The 15,701-nt window shown below is 44.7% G+C and overlaps 1 protein-coding gene across 1 annotated transcript in view; it reads right to left on the bottom strand.

The window, feature by feature from the left end:
* LOC124149971 (filamin-C-like) overlaps positions 1 to 15,701 on the bottom strand; it is a 53,221-nt gene that overhangs the window by 21,315 nt on the left and 16,205 nt on the right. The window contains exons 2-8 of the mRNA XM_046521839.2: positions 12,133 to 12,328; positions 10,923 to 10,988; positions 9,463 to 9,676; positions 2,453 to 2,564; positions 1,979 to 2,166; positions 965 to 1,120; positions 44 to 175 (exon numbers count right to left, since the gene is read on the bottom strand). Of these exons, the coding sequence (XP_046377795.2) occupies positions 44 to 175; positions 965 to 1,120; positions 1,979 to 2,166; positions 2,453 to 2,564; positions 9,463 to 9,676; positions 10,923 to 10,988; positions 12,133 to 12,328 (1,064 nt within the window). The remainder of the gene's footprint in view (positions 1 to 43; positions 176 to 964; positions 1,121 to 1,978; positions 2,167 to 2,452; positions 2,565 to 9,462; positions 9,677 to 10,922; positions 10,989 to 12,132; positions 12,329 to 15,701) is intronic.

The raw sequence follows: 15,701 nt of genomic DNA, 5'->3' as shown, positions 1-15,701 counted from the left end.
TGCACTTGGGAGCCCCCACAAAGACATCAATACCAATACTGACCATGACCTGGAATGCCTCCCCAATCCTGCACTCGCCCGATGACGTCGTGATATTGACTCTGGAGGCGTCGGGAGTCGCCGTGAATATCATGGGACTACCCAGAATCTCTTCCCCGTCGTAGTACACGTGTATCTGTGGAGGAGAGGAAGTGGCACCTGTACTGCAGTTATAATAATAAACACGCAGGAGAGAGTCTCCATCATTAAGCTATCACGGACCAGGGTATGGTCAAGTATTTCCGTCATCATGCCGGTATGAAACATTCTCACCAAATACCACTGTCATACCGTTGGACTACTTGTGCTAGTTGCTAGTGGCATTTTCATTGTCATTGTTATTGTCATGTTGATAATTCGGAGTTTCAAATCTTTCTGATGAAAACATACGGATGCTGTCTGTGTATTGTGTATTTGTGTTAACCGAGTCTAGTAGGTGGAGATCAAGCCTGTGTCGTCATGACCCTGACGCCCGTGGACATAAATCCGCCACACATGACGCAGGAAACACTGCCGAGAAGCGTCGTAAAATGTCCCTCAACATTTCGACAATTCCATAAACCGCATTAGATGGAGTCATGCCTTTCTTAAGTGTGTGACTGTGTATGTGCGTGCGTGCGTGTGTATGTGCGTCTGTGTGTGCGTGCGTGAGTGCGTGCGTGTGTGTGTGTGTGAGTAGACGAGTACCATGCTTTAGATTTGTTTATCAAATTGGAAATCAGCGTTTGAAACAATTTGGTAATTTTGTATTCATTGCTGCTCTCCAGAAACACACACTCAGACCAGGCCTGCTTGTCACACACGGACACGTGGCTCATTACATTCCCGCCATATACACTCACTGATCATATGCCCGCCACATACACACACTGATCATATGCCCGCCACATACACTCACTGATCATATTCTCGCCACATAGCTCACCTGATGTTCCCCAGTCTCGGTAGGGATGAAGGAACAGTCCACGACCTTGTCCTTCCACTTCATGTCACAGCGAGGCTGTGTGCTGGAGCCCCGGATGTCAATTTTTGTTTTCCCTTTAGCCACGTCAACGTCTACAATCTCCAGGGAAAACGCTGCCTAGCAACGGACAACAACGCCATTACGGACACGAATGAGTATCACGATCAGTTAAGGTGCGTTGGCAAGTTATGTGCAACTCCCTACACTGATATCTTCCCGAGGCAAGGGAGTAACTGACTGTAAAAGTCCAGTTTCCGCACTTGCCGAACTAGGCTGGAATTTCTGCGCTCGATCGTAGCGCCACCTTTGGCGATTACAAGTTATGTCCTTTCTATGCCCCTCCTATTGACCAATCAGATTCCATCTCTCATATCACTTGCATTTGCTAAAAACAAAATGGCGTCTCCCAGTCAAGACGATCTGATCGATGATCAAGATCTATATTTTAATAAAACGGGTCTTACCTCGCGAAGTGCATCAATCGCGTAAGTACGTTGATTTGAAACATGAAAAGATTTGGAAAATATCTGTCGACGACCAGTTGACGGGACAGATCCTTTGCAAATCCTGCGAAATCTACACCTTGAAATCTATGTTTTTTACGAACCGGATGTTTCGTTAAATGATTTTGATTGGACTATGCGTAGACTCGTTAATGCAGCTAAAATATACCTCCATAATCCAAACCTTGTTCGGCAAGGGTGGAAACTGGACTGTTACTATCAGTTAACTCCCTTGCCTCGGGAGGATGTGCACCGATGGCAGCACTGCACACTTGTACATGGTAACATGACCCTGTGTAACAAGAGTTAGACTTGGCAACTGGAGCATGCAGCCTCGTCACTCTTTAAATCAACACTGGTGTTATCTATTACTTTTAGTGTTTTGCTACTTTAACAAATATGACTGGGCTATAACACTATTCGGATGATGATCATGATTATAATGATAACGATGACGAAGTTTCAGTTATACCCGGGCGCCCTCCTTGATTCTAGACAGCGTGCAGTTCATGACGAGTTTCTCGGCCTTGGCCTTGCGTGGCGTGATCCTCTGAAACTTGCTGATGTACGCCATGAGAGCGAGCTGGTCCACGTTGGGGTCGGCCATCTCCGCTGCAGTCAGCAGGGGGTCGATTCCTAGGGCCTTCGCTGCGTCGATTCCTGCTCGCAGAATGTAGCTTGTCGTCAGTTACTTTGACAAAGTTTGCCAGAAACAGACAAAGTCGTATGGAATAGGAATCGGTTCTCTAAATGACGTAACGTTATCTCCGGCAACCATACATCGACGTTTAACACATTAGGTCTGGTATCAGGATAAGGTCTAATGATATGCGTGAATCATCACGCACCTGTTGCAACTGAAGAAATACCCACTTTAAGCAACTAATGTGGTGGGTGAGTTACGTTTCTATGTACACAAGACATATTTTGTAAACAGATTTCAGACCTTTCTGACAGTTGGCTACTTGGTCATTCCTGTCCACGTTTGGCCAGCCGGACACCTCCCCTCCCAGCGAGTGGACAATAGAGCACAGGTAGAACCCATCATTCCAGTCCGTCTGCAGGAAAAAACAGGCAAAATAGTGACTGTTCACACAGCCCATAGTGACAGCACACACAGACCATGGTGACCTCACATGCAGACACAGGCACCATAGTGACTACATATACACACACAGGCACCATAGTGACTACACATACAGACTATAGTGACTACACATATAGACACAGGCACCATAGTGACTACACACACAGACCAGGTTGACTAAACACACAGACAATAGTGACTACACACACAGACCATAGTGACTATACACACAGACCATAGTGACTACACACACATACTATAGTGACTACACACAAAGGCACCATAGTGACTACACATACAGACTAAAGTGACTACACATATAGACACAGGCAGCATAGTGACTACACACACAGACCATAGTGACTACAAACAGACCATAGTGACTACACATATAGACACAGGCAGCATAGTGACTACACACACAGACCATAGTGACTACAAACAGACCATAGTGACTACACATATAGACACAGGCAGCATAGTGACTACACACAGACCATAGTGACTACACACACAGACCACAGTGACAACACACACAGACCATAGTGACTACACACAGACCATAGTGACAACACACAGACCATAGTGACTACACACAGACCATAGTGACTACACACACAGACCACAGTGACTACACACACAGACCATAGTGACTATACACACAGACCATAGTGACTACACACACTGGCCATATTGACTACACACACATACTATAGTGACTACACACACAGACCATAGTGACTACACACAAAGACCATATTGACTACACACAGACCATAGTGACTACACACAGATCATAGTGACTATACACACAGACCATAGTGACTACACAAACAGACCATAGTGACTACACACACAGACCATAGTGACTACACACACTGGCCATATTGACTACACACACATACTATAGTGACTACACACACAGACCATAGTGACTACACACAAAGACCATATTGACTACACACACATACTATAGTGACTACACACACAGACTTAAGTGACTACACATGCAGACACAGATCACAGTGACAACACATACAGACAGAGGCACCATAGTGACTACACACACAGACTAGAGTGACGACACATACAGACCATAGTGACTACACACACAGACCATAGTGACTACACACACAAACCATAGTGACTACACACACAGACCATAGTGACTACACACACAGACTATAGTGACTACACCCACACAGACCATAGTGACTACACACACAGACCATAGTGACTACACACACAGACCATAGTGACTACACCCACACAGACCATAGTGACTACACACACAGACTATAGTGACTACACACACAGACCACAGTGACTACACACACAGACACCATGGAGACTACACACACAGACCATAATGACAACACACACAGACCATAGTGACTACACACACAGATCATAGTGACTACACACACAGACCATAGTGACTACACACAGACACGGGCATCATAGTGACTCCACACACTGACCATAGTGACTTCACACACACAGACCATAGTGACTACACACACTCAGACCATAGCGACTACACATACAGACCATATTGACAACACACACACAGACCATAGTGACCACACATACAGATACAGGCACCATAGTGACTACACACACAGACTATAGTGACTACACAAACACAGACCATAGTGACTACGCACACACAGACCATAGTGACTACACACACAGACCACAGTGACTACACACACAGACCTCAGTGACTACACACACAGACCATAGTGACTACACACAGACACGGGCACCATAGTGACTACACACACAGACCACAGTGACTACACGTACAGACCATAGTGACTACACACAGAGACCATAGTGACTACACACAGACACGGGCACCATAGTGACTACACACACACACCATAGTGACTACGCACACACAGACCATAGTGACTACACACACAGACCACAGTGACTCAACACACAGACCACAGTGACTACACACACATACCATAGTGACTACACACAGACACGGGCACCATAGTGACTCAACACACAGACCACAGTGATTACACACACAGACCACAGTGACTACACACACAGACCATAGTGACTACACACAGACATGGGCACCATAGTGACTACACACACAGACCACAGTGACTACACACAGACACGGGCATCATAGTGACTCAACACACTGACCATAGTGACTACACACACAGACACGGGCACCATATTGACTACACACACAGACCATACTGACTACACACACACAGGCCATAGCGACTACACATACAGACCATATTGACAACACACACACAGACCATAGTGACTACACATACAGACAGAGGCACCATAGTGACTACACACACAGACCATAGTGACTACACACACACAGACCATAGTGACTTCCCACACAGACCACAGTGACTACACACACACAGACCACAGTGACTACACACACAGACCATAGTGACTACACACATACACGGGCACCATAGTGACTCAACACACAGACCATAGTGACAACACATACAGACAGAGGCACCATAGTGACTACACACATAGACTATAGTGACTACACACACAGGCACCATAGCGACTACACACACACAGACCATAGTGACTACACACAGAGACCACAGTGACTACACACACAGACCATAGTGACTACACACAGACCATAGTGACTACACACACAGACCACAGTGACTAAACATACAGACACGGGCACCATAGTGACTACACACACACAGACCACAGTGACTACACACACAGACCATAGTGACTACACACATACACGGGCACCATAGTGACTCAACACACAGACCATAGTGACAACACATACAGACAGAGGCACCATAGTGACTACACACATAGACTATAGTGACTACACATACAGGCACCATAGCGACTACACACACACAGACCATAGTGACTACACACAGAGACCACAGTGACTACACACACAGACCATAGTGACTACACACACAGACAATAGTGACTACACATACAGACCACAGTGACTACACACACAGACCATAGTGACTACACACACAGACCACAGTGACTACACATACAGACCACAGTGACTACACACACAGACCACAGTGACTACACATACAGACCACAGTGACTGCACATACAGACCACTGTGACTACACACACAGATCATAGTGACTACACTCACAGACCATAGTGACTACACACACAGACCATAGTGACTACACACACAGACTATAGTGACTACACCCACACAGACCATAGTGACTACACACACAGACCACAGTGACTACATACACAGACCATAGTGACTACACATACAGACCACAGTGACTACACACACAGACCATAGTGACTACACACACAGACCATAGTGACTACACACACAGACCACAGTGACTACACACACAGACCATAGTGACTACACACACAGACCACAGTGACTACACACACAGACCATAGTGACTACACACACAGACCATAGCGACTACACACACAGACCACAGTGACTACACACACAGACAATAGTGACTACACACACAGACCATAGTGACTACACACAGACCATAGTGACTACACACACAGACCAAAGTGACTACACACACAGACCATAGTGACTACACACAGACCATAGTGACTACACACACAGACCACAGTGACTAAACATACAGACACGGGCACCATAGTGACTACGCACACACAGACCACAGTGACTACACATACAGACCATTGTGACTACACACATAGACCATTGTGACTACACACACAGACCATAGTGACTACACACACAGACCATAGTGACTACACACAGACCATAGTGACTACACACACAGACCACAGTGACTACACACACAGACCATAGTGACTACACACACAGACCATAGTGACTACACACACAGACCACAGTGACTGCACACACAGACCACAGTGACTACACACACAGACCATAGTGACTACGCACACAGACCACTGTGACTACACACACAGACCATAGTGACTGCACACACAGACCACAGTGACTACACACACAGATCATAGTGACTACACACACAGACCACAGTGACTGCACACACAGACCACAGTGACTACACACACAGACCATAGTGACTACGCACACAGACCATAGTGACTACACATACAGACCATAGTGACTACACACACAGACCATAGTGACTACACACTCAGAGCACAGTGACTAGACACATAGACCATTGTGACTACACACACAGACCATTGTGACTACACACACAGACCATTGTGACTACACATACAGACCACAGTGACTACACACACAGACCATAGTGACTACACACACAGACAATAGTGACCACACACACAGACACACTGACCACAGCGGACCACTTATGTAGACCACATATATTCTCTACGACATAAAAAAAAATGAAAATACACACAAGCAAAAACAAATAATATGCGAAAGATGCTTTACCTCACACGCAAGCACATGGGATAATCAATAAGTGAATACAACACACTAGTGGTTACAGTACATCATCGGTTACAGATCCACGGGGCTACGGCATGCACGCTGTCACTTCACAGTATACGTGTTCAACTGATGCACATTTCAAATCAACAGGACATTATCCGGATGTACTCTACATCAGGTAGTCGGTTGCTGGGTTACAGCAGCTTCAGATGCTATCTTATCTCCACACGGAACACATTGCACAGTTGTTGCAGACAGTGGGGTGAGACACGGACTGAGCGTGGGACAAGGATTGCGTGGTATAAGGGTCTGCTTTCAAAGGTTCTTATATTCGAATGAATTCCGCATGGAATGTGTCTCATGGTTGTAGAACTGCTGAAAAAGTACCATTTTCACCGATTTTGTTCTCTTTTGGTAACATTTTCGACGATAAAGGAATGCTCAGCGTGTTTTGAATGTTTCTAACCGGGACTTCGGAAACGAAAGAGCGTTGTTACTTTATTTAACATGTGGCTAACTTCACCTTGAAGGCTTTGTTTTGATACATGATCCGAATTTGACTTCACGTGTCGGCTTAAAAATAAATATCGGAATGATTTCAGAAAAGCTTAAAACACGTCAAAGTCTTTTATATTTGACGACAGAGGACGGAGAGAAGATATTCGACAGCTGCGCTGGCACGCCCTTGCAGCGTGATGCAGATCACAACATCCCTATACTAGATTAAAAACTGTTGAATACAAACGGTATGATGGAGCAACAGGCTCCACCTATAATCCGCTCATCCGACGGCATCCGAGGCTGACATTCTTCATGATAAATGCCTGTACTACATAGTTTAGATTTACCGCTGGCTGCTCAAGGCGCATATTCTTATCTCGAGACCTGGGTAATGCAAGGAAGCCTACTCTCCCCGGTTGTATTTACTTCTCCGACGAACGCATAGACCAATTACGCAAGGGACACTGTCGTCACAAGGTTTTCCTCATTCGTTTGATTCTGTGAATACCAAGTCTATGTGGCAACATGGGCAACGGAGGACGTTTCCAAAGACGTCGTTGTGTGGGGACAGTGCCTACCGTCGGGGTCTTTGCTTACAGAGCTAATATTTGGTATAAGAATTTGGTGTCAGTGTGCCGAGCTTTTGAATTCTCAAATCGATACAAGGAATTCAGCACGTAAGTTATGTCTTTTGTCTTGTACTCTTAGATACGGGAAGCATTTTGATACAAGAATCAAGCGCATTGTTTAAAAAATGTAAATAGGTGGGTTGGCCCCATAGATGATATTTCATTTTTTAATGGAGGTAAATATTTTATTCTCAGAGCTTTTCGGCGACAATGGGGACATGAGGATTGCTGGGTCTCAGTGTTGTCATTTCTTATCGACGTGATAACATGATGAACGCGGTGATCAAAGAGATAGTTTTCTTTCAAGTTATATAATTTTCACATATGCGATATGAACGTTTTAGAGCATTAAATATTGCACGCTCATGAATTAATAAGTGTCATAAAATAAAAAAGATGAAAAACAAATATTGATCAATCTTTGATATCTTTTGTTGATACTTATATCGTGCAGGGAGATATGTACGGAAAACGACTCAAACGAACGATAATTGTACTTGTTATAGCTAAAGGTTATGTTTATGTTTAGAGGTTTAAATATTTATATATGATATATCACCACTTATAGTAAATACAATTTCAAAACAACAATCGTATATATTATATATTTAGACTGTATACATGAAAGGACATTCAGGAAATCTGTATATTTTAAAATAACGCAAAAATGAAGAATAAGAAATGTCAGAATAATTATCGTGGATTTAACAAGTGATGAAAACGTGACAAACGAATAAACATTATGCATTAATGAATTCTTAATATTACAAAATAAATGGAACCATTGAAACTTTTATCCGTCTCCATAGTGGTTACAATGTGGGTTTACACACACACACACACACACACACACACACACACACACACACACACACACACACACACACACACACGCACGCACGCACGCACGCACAAACACACAAACACACATGCATTCATACATACATACATACATACACACACACACACACACACACACAAACAAACACACACACACACACACACACACACACACACATACCCTCTATTACTGCGAAATCTAATGCGAATAATTGCGAAACGTCAACCCTGGGTAACACTAAACTGGTGTCTACCCCCACCCCTACTCTACATCACGGGGCGGTCGGGTAGCCTAGTGGTTAAAGCGTTCGCTCGTCACGCCGAAGACCCGGGTTCGATTCCCGACATGGGTACAATGTGTGAAGCCCATTTCTGGTGTCCCCCGCCGTGATATTGCTGGAATATTGTTAAAAGCGGCGTAAAATCATACTCACTCACTCACTCACTCACTCTACATCACAGGGAGGAGGATGCCTTACCGACAGGTTGCTTATGGTGGTGGTACGGAGCTGGCGACACACCCAGTTGAGTGTGGAGTAGTACCCCGGCGAGTCCTTCTTTATAAAGTAGGAGAGATAGGTCATTGCCGAGAGATCATCCAGGTCGCTGCTGGCGAAGTCTTCAGGACTTATCACCTTGGGGACGTTCAGGTGTTGTTTTGCCAGCTGCATGGCCCGCCGACAGTTCTCCACCCTTCACGGAGGAAAAAACGGAAGGGAAAATAAAACTGATCCTTGAGGAATAAAAAAATATATACAAGGAATCTCGCAAAAAGGAGTGAAACGCAACAAGGACATGGGGTTGTTTGGATGAAGATTTCGATGGAGGTAAATCCGCATGTCATAGATTTAGTATAGATACGCAGTGTCTTTTTTCGAGAGACATTTGACCTTGAACTGTTGTAAACTTCAGTCTAAGCAAGGAGTAACTGAGATGCATTTGATCATAGTATCCATGTGATGTCAGAATATGTTCCCCATTTACCTTGCTGATTCAAACGGGGATCAGAGACCGCCTCCGTGGTCCAGTGGTAGAGCGTCCGTCCGGAGAGCGGGGTTCGATCCCCGGCCGCGTCACACCCAAATACGTTAAAAGATGGTACTTGTTGTTACCCTGTCTGACGTTCGGCATTAAGGGGCTCAAACAAGGACTGGTCGGCTCGGAGTCAGTATACTGTGTCTGAGTGGGGTATTCATGTTCAACTGGGGCATGGTATCTCAGTGAGCTAGCACTATAATTCGGCATCAGTCCGGACTAGTACAAGCAGCCACACAAACACGTACATGCACGTACACGTCGCTGTATAAGTGCAATAATCTTGGACGCGACGTTAAACCCCATTTCACCTCACCTCAAACGGGGATCGGGTGGTGACCTCCCTGTCTGACTCCCTGGTGGTATTTTTATTATTATTAGTAGTAGTAGTAGTAGTAGTAGTAGTAGTAGTAGTAGTAGTAGTAGTAAAAGTAGTAGTAGTAGTAGTAGTAGTAGTAGCAGTATACGTTTATAGTATCCAGGTACTAGTATCTGCCCAAATGCGGTTTTACTTGTTCCCCGACCAGTGGATCCGTTTGTATTCCAGTTATTATTTTCAACTTCATGGGGAGCATACGACCCAAGCTGCCTATGGGCGCTAGACTATTTTTACATCCACCTCATAAATCAGGTACCCATTCCCTGCTGGGTGAACAGAGGCACATTTGAACTAAGTCACTTTCCCAGGGTGACACCACGGGTGTTGGCACTTTTGATTCGGGTGTATGTACGTATTTGTGTTTCCACCATCTGGTCATCTACCATCAGATGAGGGGGTTGCTCATGCCCTCAACCACTGGTTTGCCGCGGTCATGTGCAGACCGTCGTGTTATAGTATGTGCTGACACTCACTCACTTACAAACACAGTACATAATTAATAGTATTCTGATATTTCCAACTTACTTATTTTTGGGGTTGAGGCTTCTCCAGTCTGGGCACGTTCCCGGCTTGCAGTATTCAATGAGGGCGCTGCGAATAGACACAGTCATATGATTTGTGTTTAACGCCGTATTCCAGTTAAAGCACGGCGTGTCAGCTTAATGTGGGAGGAAAGCCCGAAGTGATGCAGGTCTCAGACGTTTACCACTTCGGTGAAACCCACGAACACGGGTATGGTGCTGACAAACCTACACAAATAAGGGGCGAACCGGAATTCGAACCCACAATCATAGGTTTCTGGCGTGCCCAAGGACCGCAACTCTGCACAGCGAAATGCGGCACCTAAAACGACTGAGCCACCCGTGCCCCTCACAAATATAGAGGTGAGACACAGATTGCCTTGTGCACATTTTCTTCACACGATGTAATCGCTTCGTGTAATGAATTTACCCTCACTGTGATGAATGTGACGTTGGGTTGAACGCCGACTGGAACAATATTTCAGAAAGATCTCGGCCTGTCAATTTAATATAAGCCGAAGTGATTCAATGTCTTACCAGTTTGGTGAAGCACCGGTATAAGGTGCTGTCAAATCAAGAAACACAATTAGAGTGAAGATGGATTCGAAACCTTGAACACGTTTCCTGCAAGCCCTAAGGGACGCAACTCTACATAGTGAATTGCGGTGCTTTAGACGCCTTAGTTTTATTTACACCCTGTTTACTTGAAGTCGACGTTGAAGATGGACAGTCTGATGAATACGGCATCTCACCCAGGGCTTGTCAGTTTGTAAAAAGTTAGTTGGGTTTAACGCCGCTTTTTACAGTATTCCAGTTATATCACGGCGTGGTCAGTTTGTAAACAGTATTAACCAGTGTTTTGTGTGTAAACGGTACTATTAACCAACTTCAGTAGCAGAGAGATTAGTGACGTGAATTGGTTCTGACGTCATGGTAACGGAGGACAAAGCAAAGCATTGCGATGCAATTTCATTGTATCCTTATCTCCAAGGAGATATCGCTTGATTTAACTCAAGCGATACCTCCCGTGGAAGCCAGATTTTGATGATAAAAATATATGTTATCACGCTCAGTAATGATTACTATTCCAGTAATCGCAACCTTATATCTCCTTTCAACAACTACCAGGGCATCGTTATCAACATGATAGTTGAACACCCACATCACTTCTAATGTTAACAACACTTTAGTATGGCAGTGGGACGACTACGTACTGTAACGCTATGCCGTCGCTCCAGTCGGTGGTGAAGTTGCCGATGTTGATGTCGACGAGGACGGACTTAAACCACGCCATCATCAGCTTCTTGGGAGGGGCTTTGGACTTGCTGGAGCTGATCTGGTACCTCAAGATCAGATGCCATAGCAACCCCAGAACAAGCTTCAGGTTACCATTGACAACGTCCTCGTTTCCTAGAACAAAAGATATGCCGGATAACAATGTGAAAAAATATATCTTTCCTCCATATCGCTAGACCGATAACTTTAAGGTACATTAGGAGGAGCACAGTTAGAGGTTAGAGGCAGAAACATCGTTTAATTTCATTTGAAAACATACGCATTTGCCATGAAGTCATCCACGTTTTCTCGGCTGCTCCAGTGCACACGTTACACGCTATCCCTATTCCACAAAGCGAGAGCTCAGGGCTGCACCCCTCGTAGGCCTATGTTGCTAAGATCGCTTTGTGAAGCGGGCCCTTAATCCTCAAGTTGTACACGTTTCTGTCCGTGGTTTACAGGTGAATGGACGTCAAGACTGTACGGCGGCGGGATCTGCTTCTCGTGATCGATGTGTTAGTGAGTCAGTAATTTTGCTTTCAAAACTATTTGAGGTATATCACGGAATGTCAACTGGATATGATAAGGAAAGCCCGACCTTATGCAGTTATGATTACCACCTAGAAACAAAATCAGGAAAATCTGCGATTTCAACACACCAGGTTTTATAGGGTTCTGACACGTCTAAGGGACGCAACTCTAGAATGCGAATCGATCGACTGGGACGACTGGCCACCCGTGCACTCTCGGGTACACAGTCTCGACTGGTGTTGTACGGGGAAGTGACGCGTGGCAGATAAGTAAGTTGATTGTGCGTTCGCCAGCCACATAGAAGGTCGACGCTCTGTCACAAGAAGTGTCTGTTTGTAAATCCAGTTTTTGTGTTCACTGTTCACTGTTCACTGTTACCTTCACAACGTACACTATAGTTGTCTTTTTGCGAAACAGTAGTGTAAACACGACTCTACTGTACATACATACCGTGCCTTCGTCTTAAAGACCGCCTCCGTGGTCTAGTGGAAAGAGCGTCTGCCCGGAGAGCAGAAGATGTGGTTGGATCCGGAGGCACATCATACCAAAAGACGTTGAAAGATTGTACTTGTTGTTACCATCCTCGGCATTAAGGGGAAAAACAGGGACTATCTAGCGTGAAGTCCCGATACTGTGTTTGAGTGGGCTATCCGTGTTAAACTAAGGCATGGTATCTTAGTGGGCCAGCACTATAAAACTCTCTCTCTCTCTCGCTCTCTCTCACACACACACACACACACACACACACACACACACACACACACACACACACACACACACACACACACACACACACACACACACACACACACACGCACACACACACACACGCACACACACACACGCACACACACACACACACTCCACAAACACACACACACACACGTCACGTGTAAAAGAAAATCTTCAACGCGACGTCAAACTCTTTTCACCTCCCCTCCACGTTATAGAGAATTATTTGTGAAGCATCAGCGCTGAACCAGATGTGGGTAAGGTCGTCATTACGTGTAAATACACACGTTACAATGCAGGCGTCATGCCTGCTTAAGCGTGGACAAAAGAAACGCAGAAATTCTGCAGCCTAAATCATACGCGATTCTGTTGATGAACATTGCAGGAATCGATTTGGATCGATATAATGAGAGCCAGGATAGGTTGTCTCGGTTTGAGTTCCGACATCACACCAAATCCACCTGGACAACGCTAGCCCAACTGATACTGAAAATGACCATGTCTTCTATCACTCGTCATGTATAATTTCGAAATAGCATTTTTATTAAAATATTTCATTATAAAATTGGTTAATTCATTTTGTTTACACTTACATACATCCCTTCCCATGGGTAAGTGGGCCCACGATGGCTCGGTCGTCTTAGCCGCCACAATTTGCTGTGAGGAGTTCGTACCTTTGGCAGGACAGAAACCTATGATTGTGGGTTCGAATCCCGGTTCGTCAGCACCATACCTGTACCCGATGGTTTGACTAAAGTGGCAAACGTCTAAGACCTGCATCAATTCGGGATTTCCTCCCACATTAAGCAGACATGCTATGACATAACTGGAATAATGTTCAAAGCGGCGTTAAACCCAACACACACACTCACTCACTGTGAGAGTAAGATTGTAAGCACCTTTTAACAATAGTACAGCCACGTCGCGGCGCGGAAAACAACACGTCCCCATGAGAATCCGATCACAAAATGTAAAATTGAGGAAATCAAACTTCACGAATTCAGATCTATTAATAGCCTTCCACAGATCTAGTGACAAACCGATGATAAATTGACACCGACAGTACCATTAAAGGAACATCGAGCGCAGACCGAATCTAACTCTGAATAAAAATCATGAGAGTACCCGTTCGATAGAAAAGCAACATGGAGTATTATTTTCCTTGATTGGGAATCAATTACCAAGTTGGCCAAAGGAAATTTGATATTTATCCCGCAACTTTAGATCAATATACTTTGCCCGGAACATAAATTCTCAATCACGTGATATTGATCGAAGGCCCCGTCACTTAAGCTGTCAAACGACGTGAAGAAACAGTAAGCAGAACTTTGTTTTAGTTATGGCCACAATACCTGTGCGACGAAACAAATTATACAGTCAGTAATCACCACCTGTTCCTAAATTACCCGTTCAGGGCCGTTTACCGCCCCCACTATAAAACTGACTTGACTATTGTGTATAGAAACATCACACATCCCTGAATACCCCCAGCACTATGCGCTGTTAACGGGATTAAAAGCCCGTGTTGTTTTAAGACAAACACGCACTTGACCTCGCACCATGAAGGAATCCCCTGGCCAAGCGTGTTGAAGGGTCACCGCTAACCACATTGCACGCCTAATCCGTTCTTGGCCGCTGTGTGGTTGGCAAAAGATGGTATGATATTCAGGGTGGTGGTGAAAAAAATAATTTGTCCTTAGATTCTACAAATAACATGCGTCTTGTAAAAACAAATTGTATTTTTCTTTACAGATTTCTCGGCTTCTTTCACAGACACTTACTGCCTGCTCTGAAGCAGGGGCTTGACATATCCTGTATTAATAAATGAAAAAAAAGATCTGCACACACGTGCATTAGTCCGGACCAGTACAAGTAGTAACACTCACACGCGTGCATTTGTCCGGTCTAGTACAAGCACTCACACGAACACACACGTGCATCAGTCCGGACTAGTGCAAGCACTCACACGCACACACATGCATGCGCGTCGCTGTGTTTGCGTGAAATAGTTCAATTCCATTTGACCTCATCTCCACGTTATAAGGGCGTACATAAGCCCCAATAGCGCTGATCAGCCTATTCTTACAGAAGTCACCTCGTGTCAATACATACTTTACAAAACAGGAGTCACCTCGTATCAATACATACTTTACAATACAGTGGTCACCTCGTATCAATACATACTTTACAATACAGTAGTCACCTCGTATCAATACATACTTTACAATACAGGAGTCACCTCGTA

This window comes from Haliotis rufescens, unplaced genomic scaffold (genome assembly GCF_023055435.1).
Source record: "Haliotis rufescens isolate VD_foot unplaced genomic scaffold, xgHalRufe1.0.p SCAF_9, whole genome shotgun sequence".
NCBI lineage: Eukaryota > Metazoa > Mollusca > Gastropoda > Lepetellida > Haliotidae > Haliotis > Haliotis rufescens.
The sequence above is the reverse complement of the archived record's forward strand: the minus strand, read 5'-3'. Positions and strand labels throughout refer to the sequence as shown.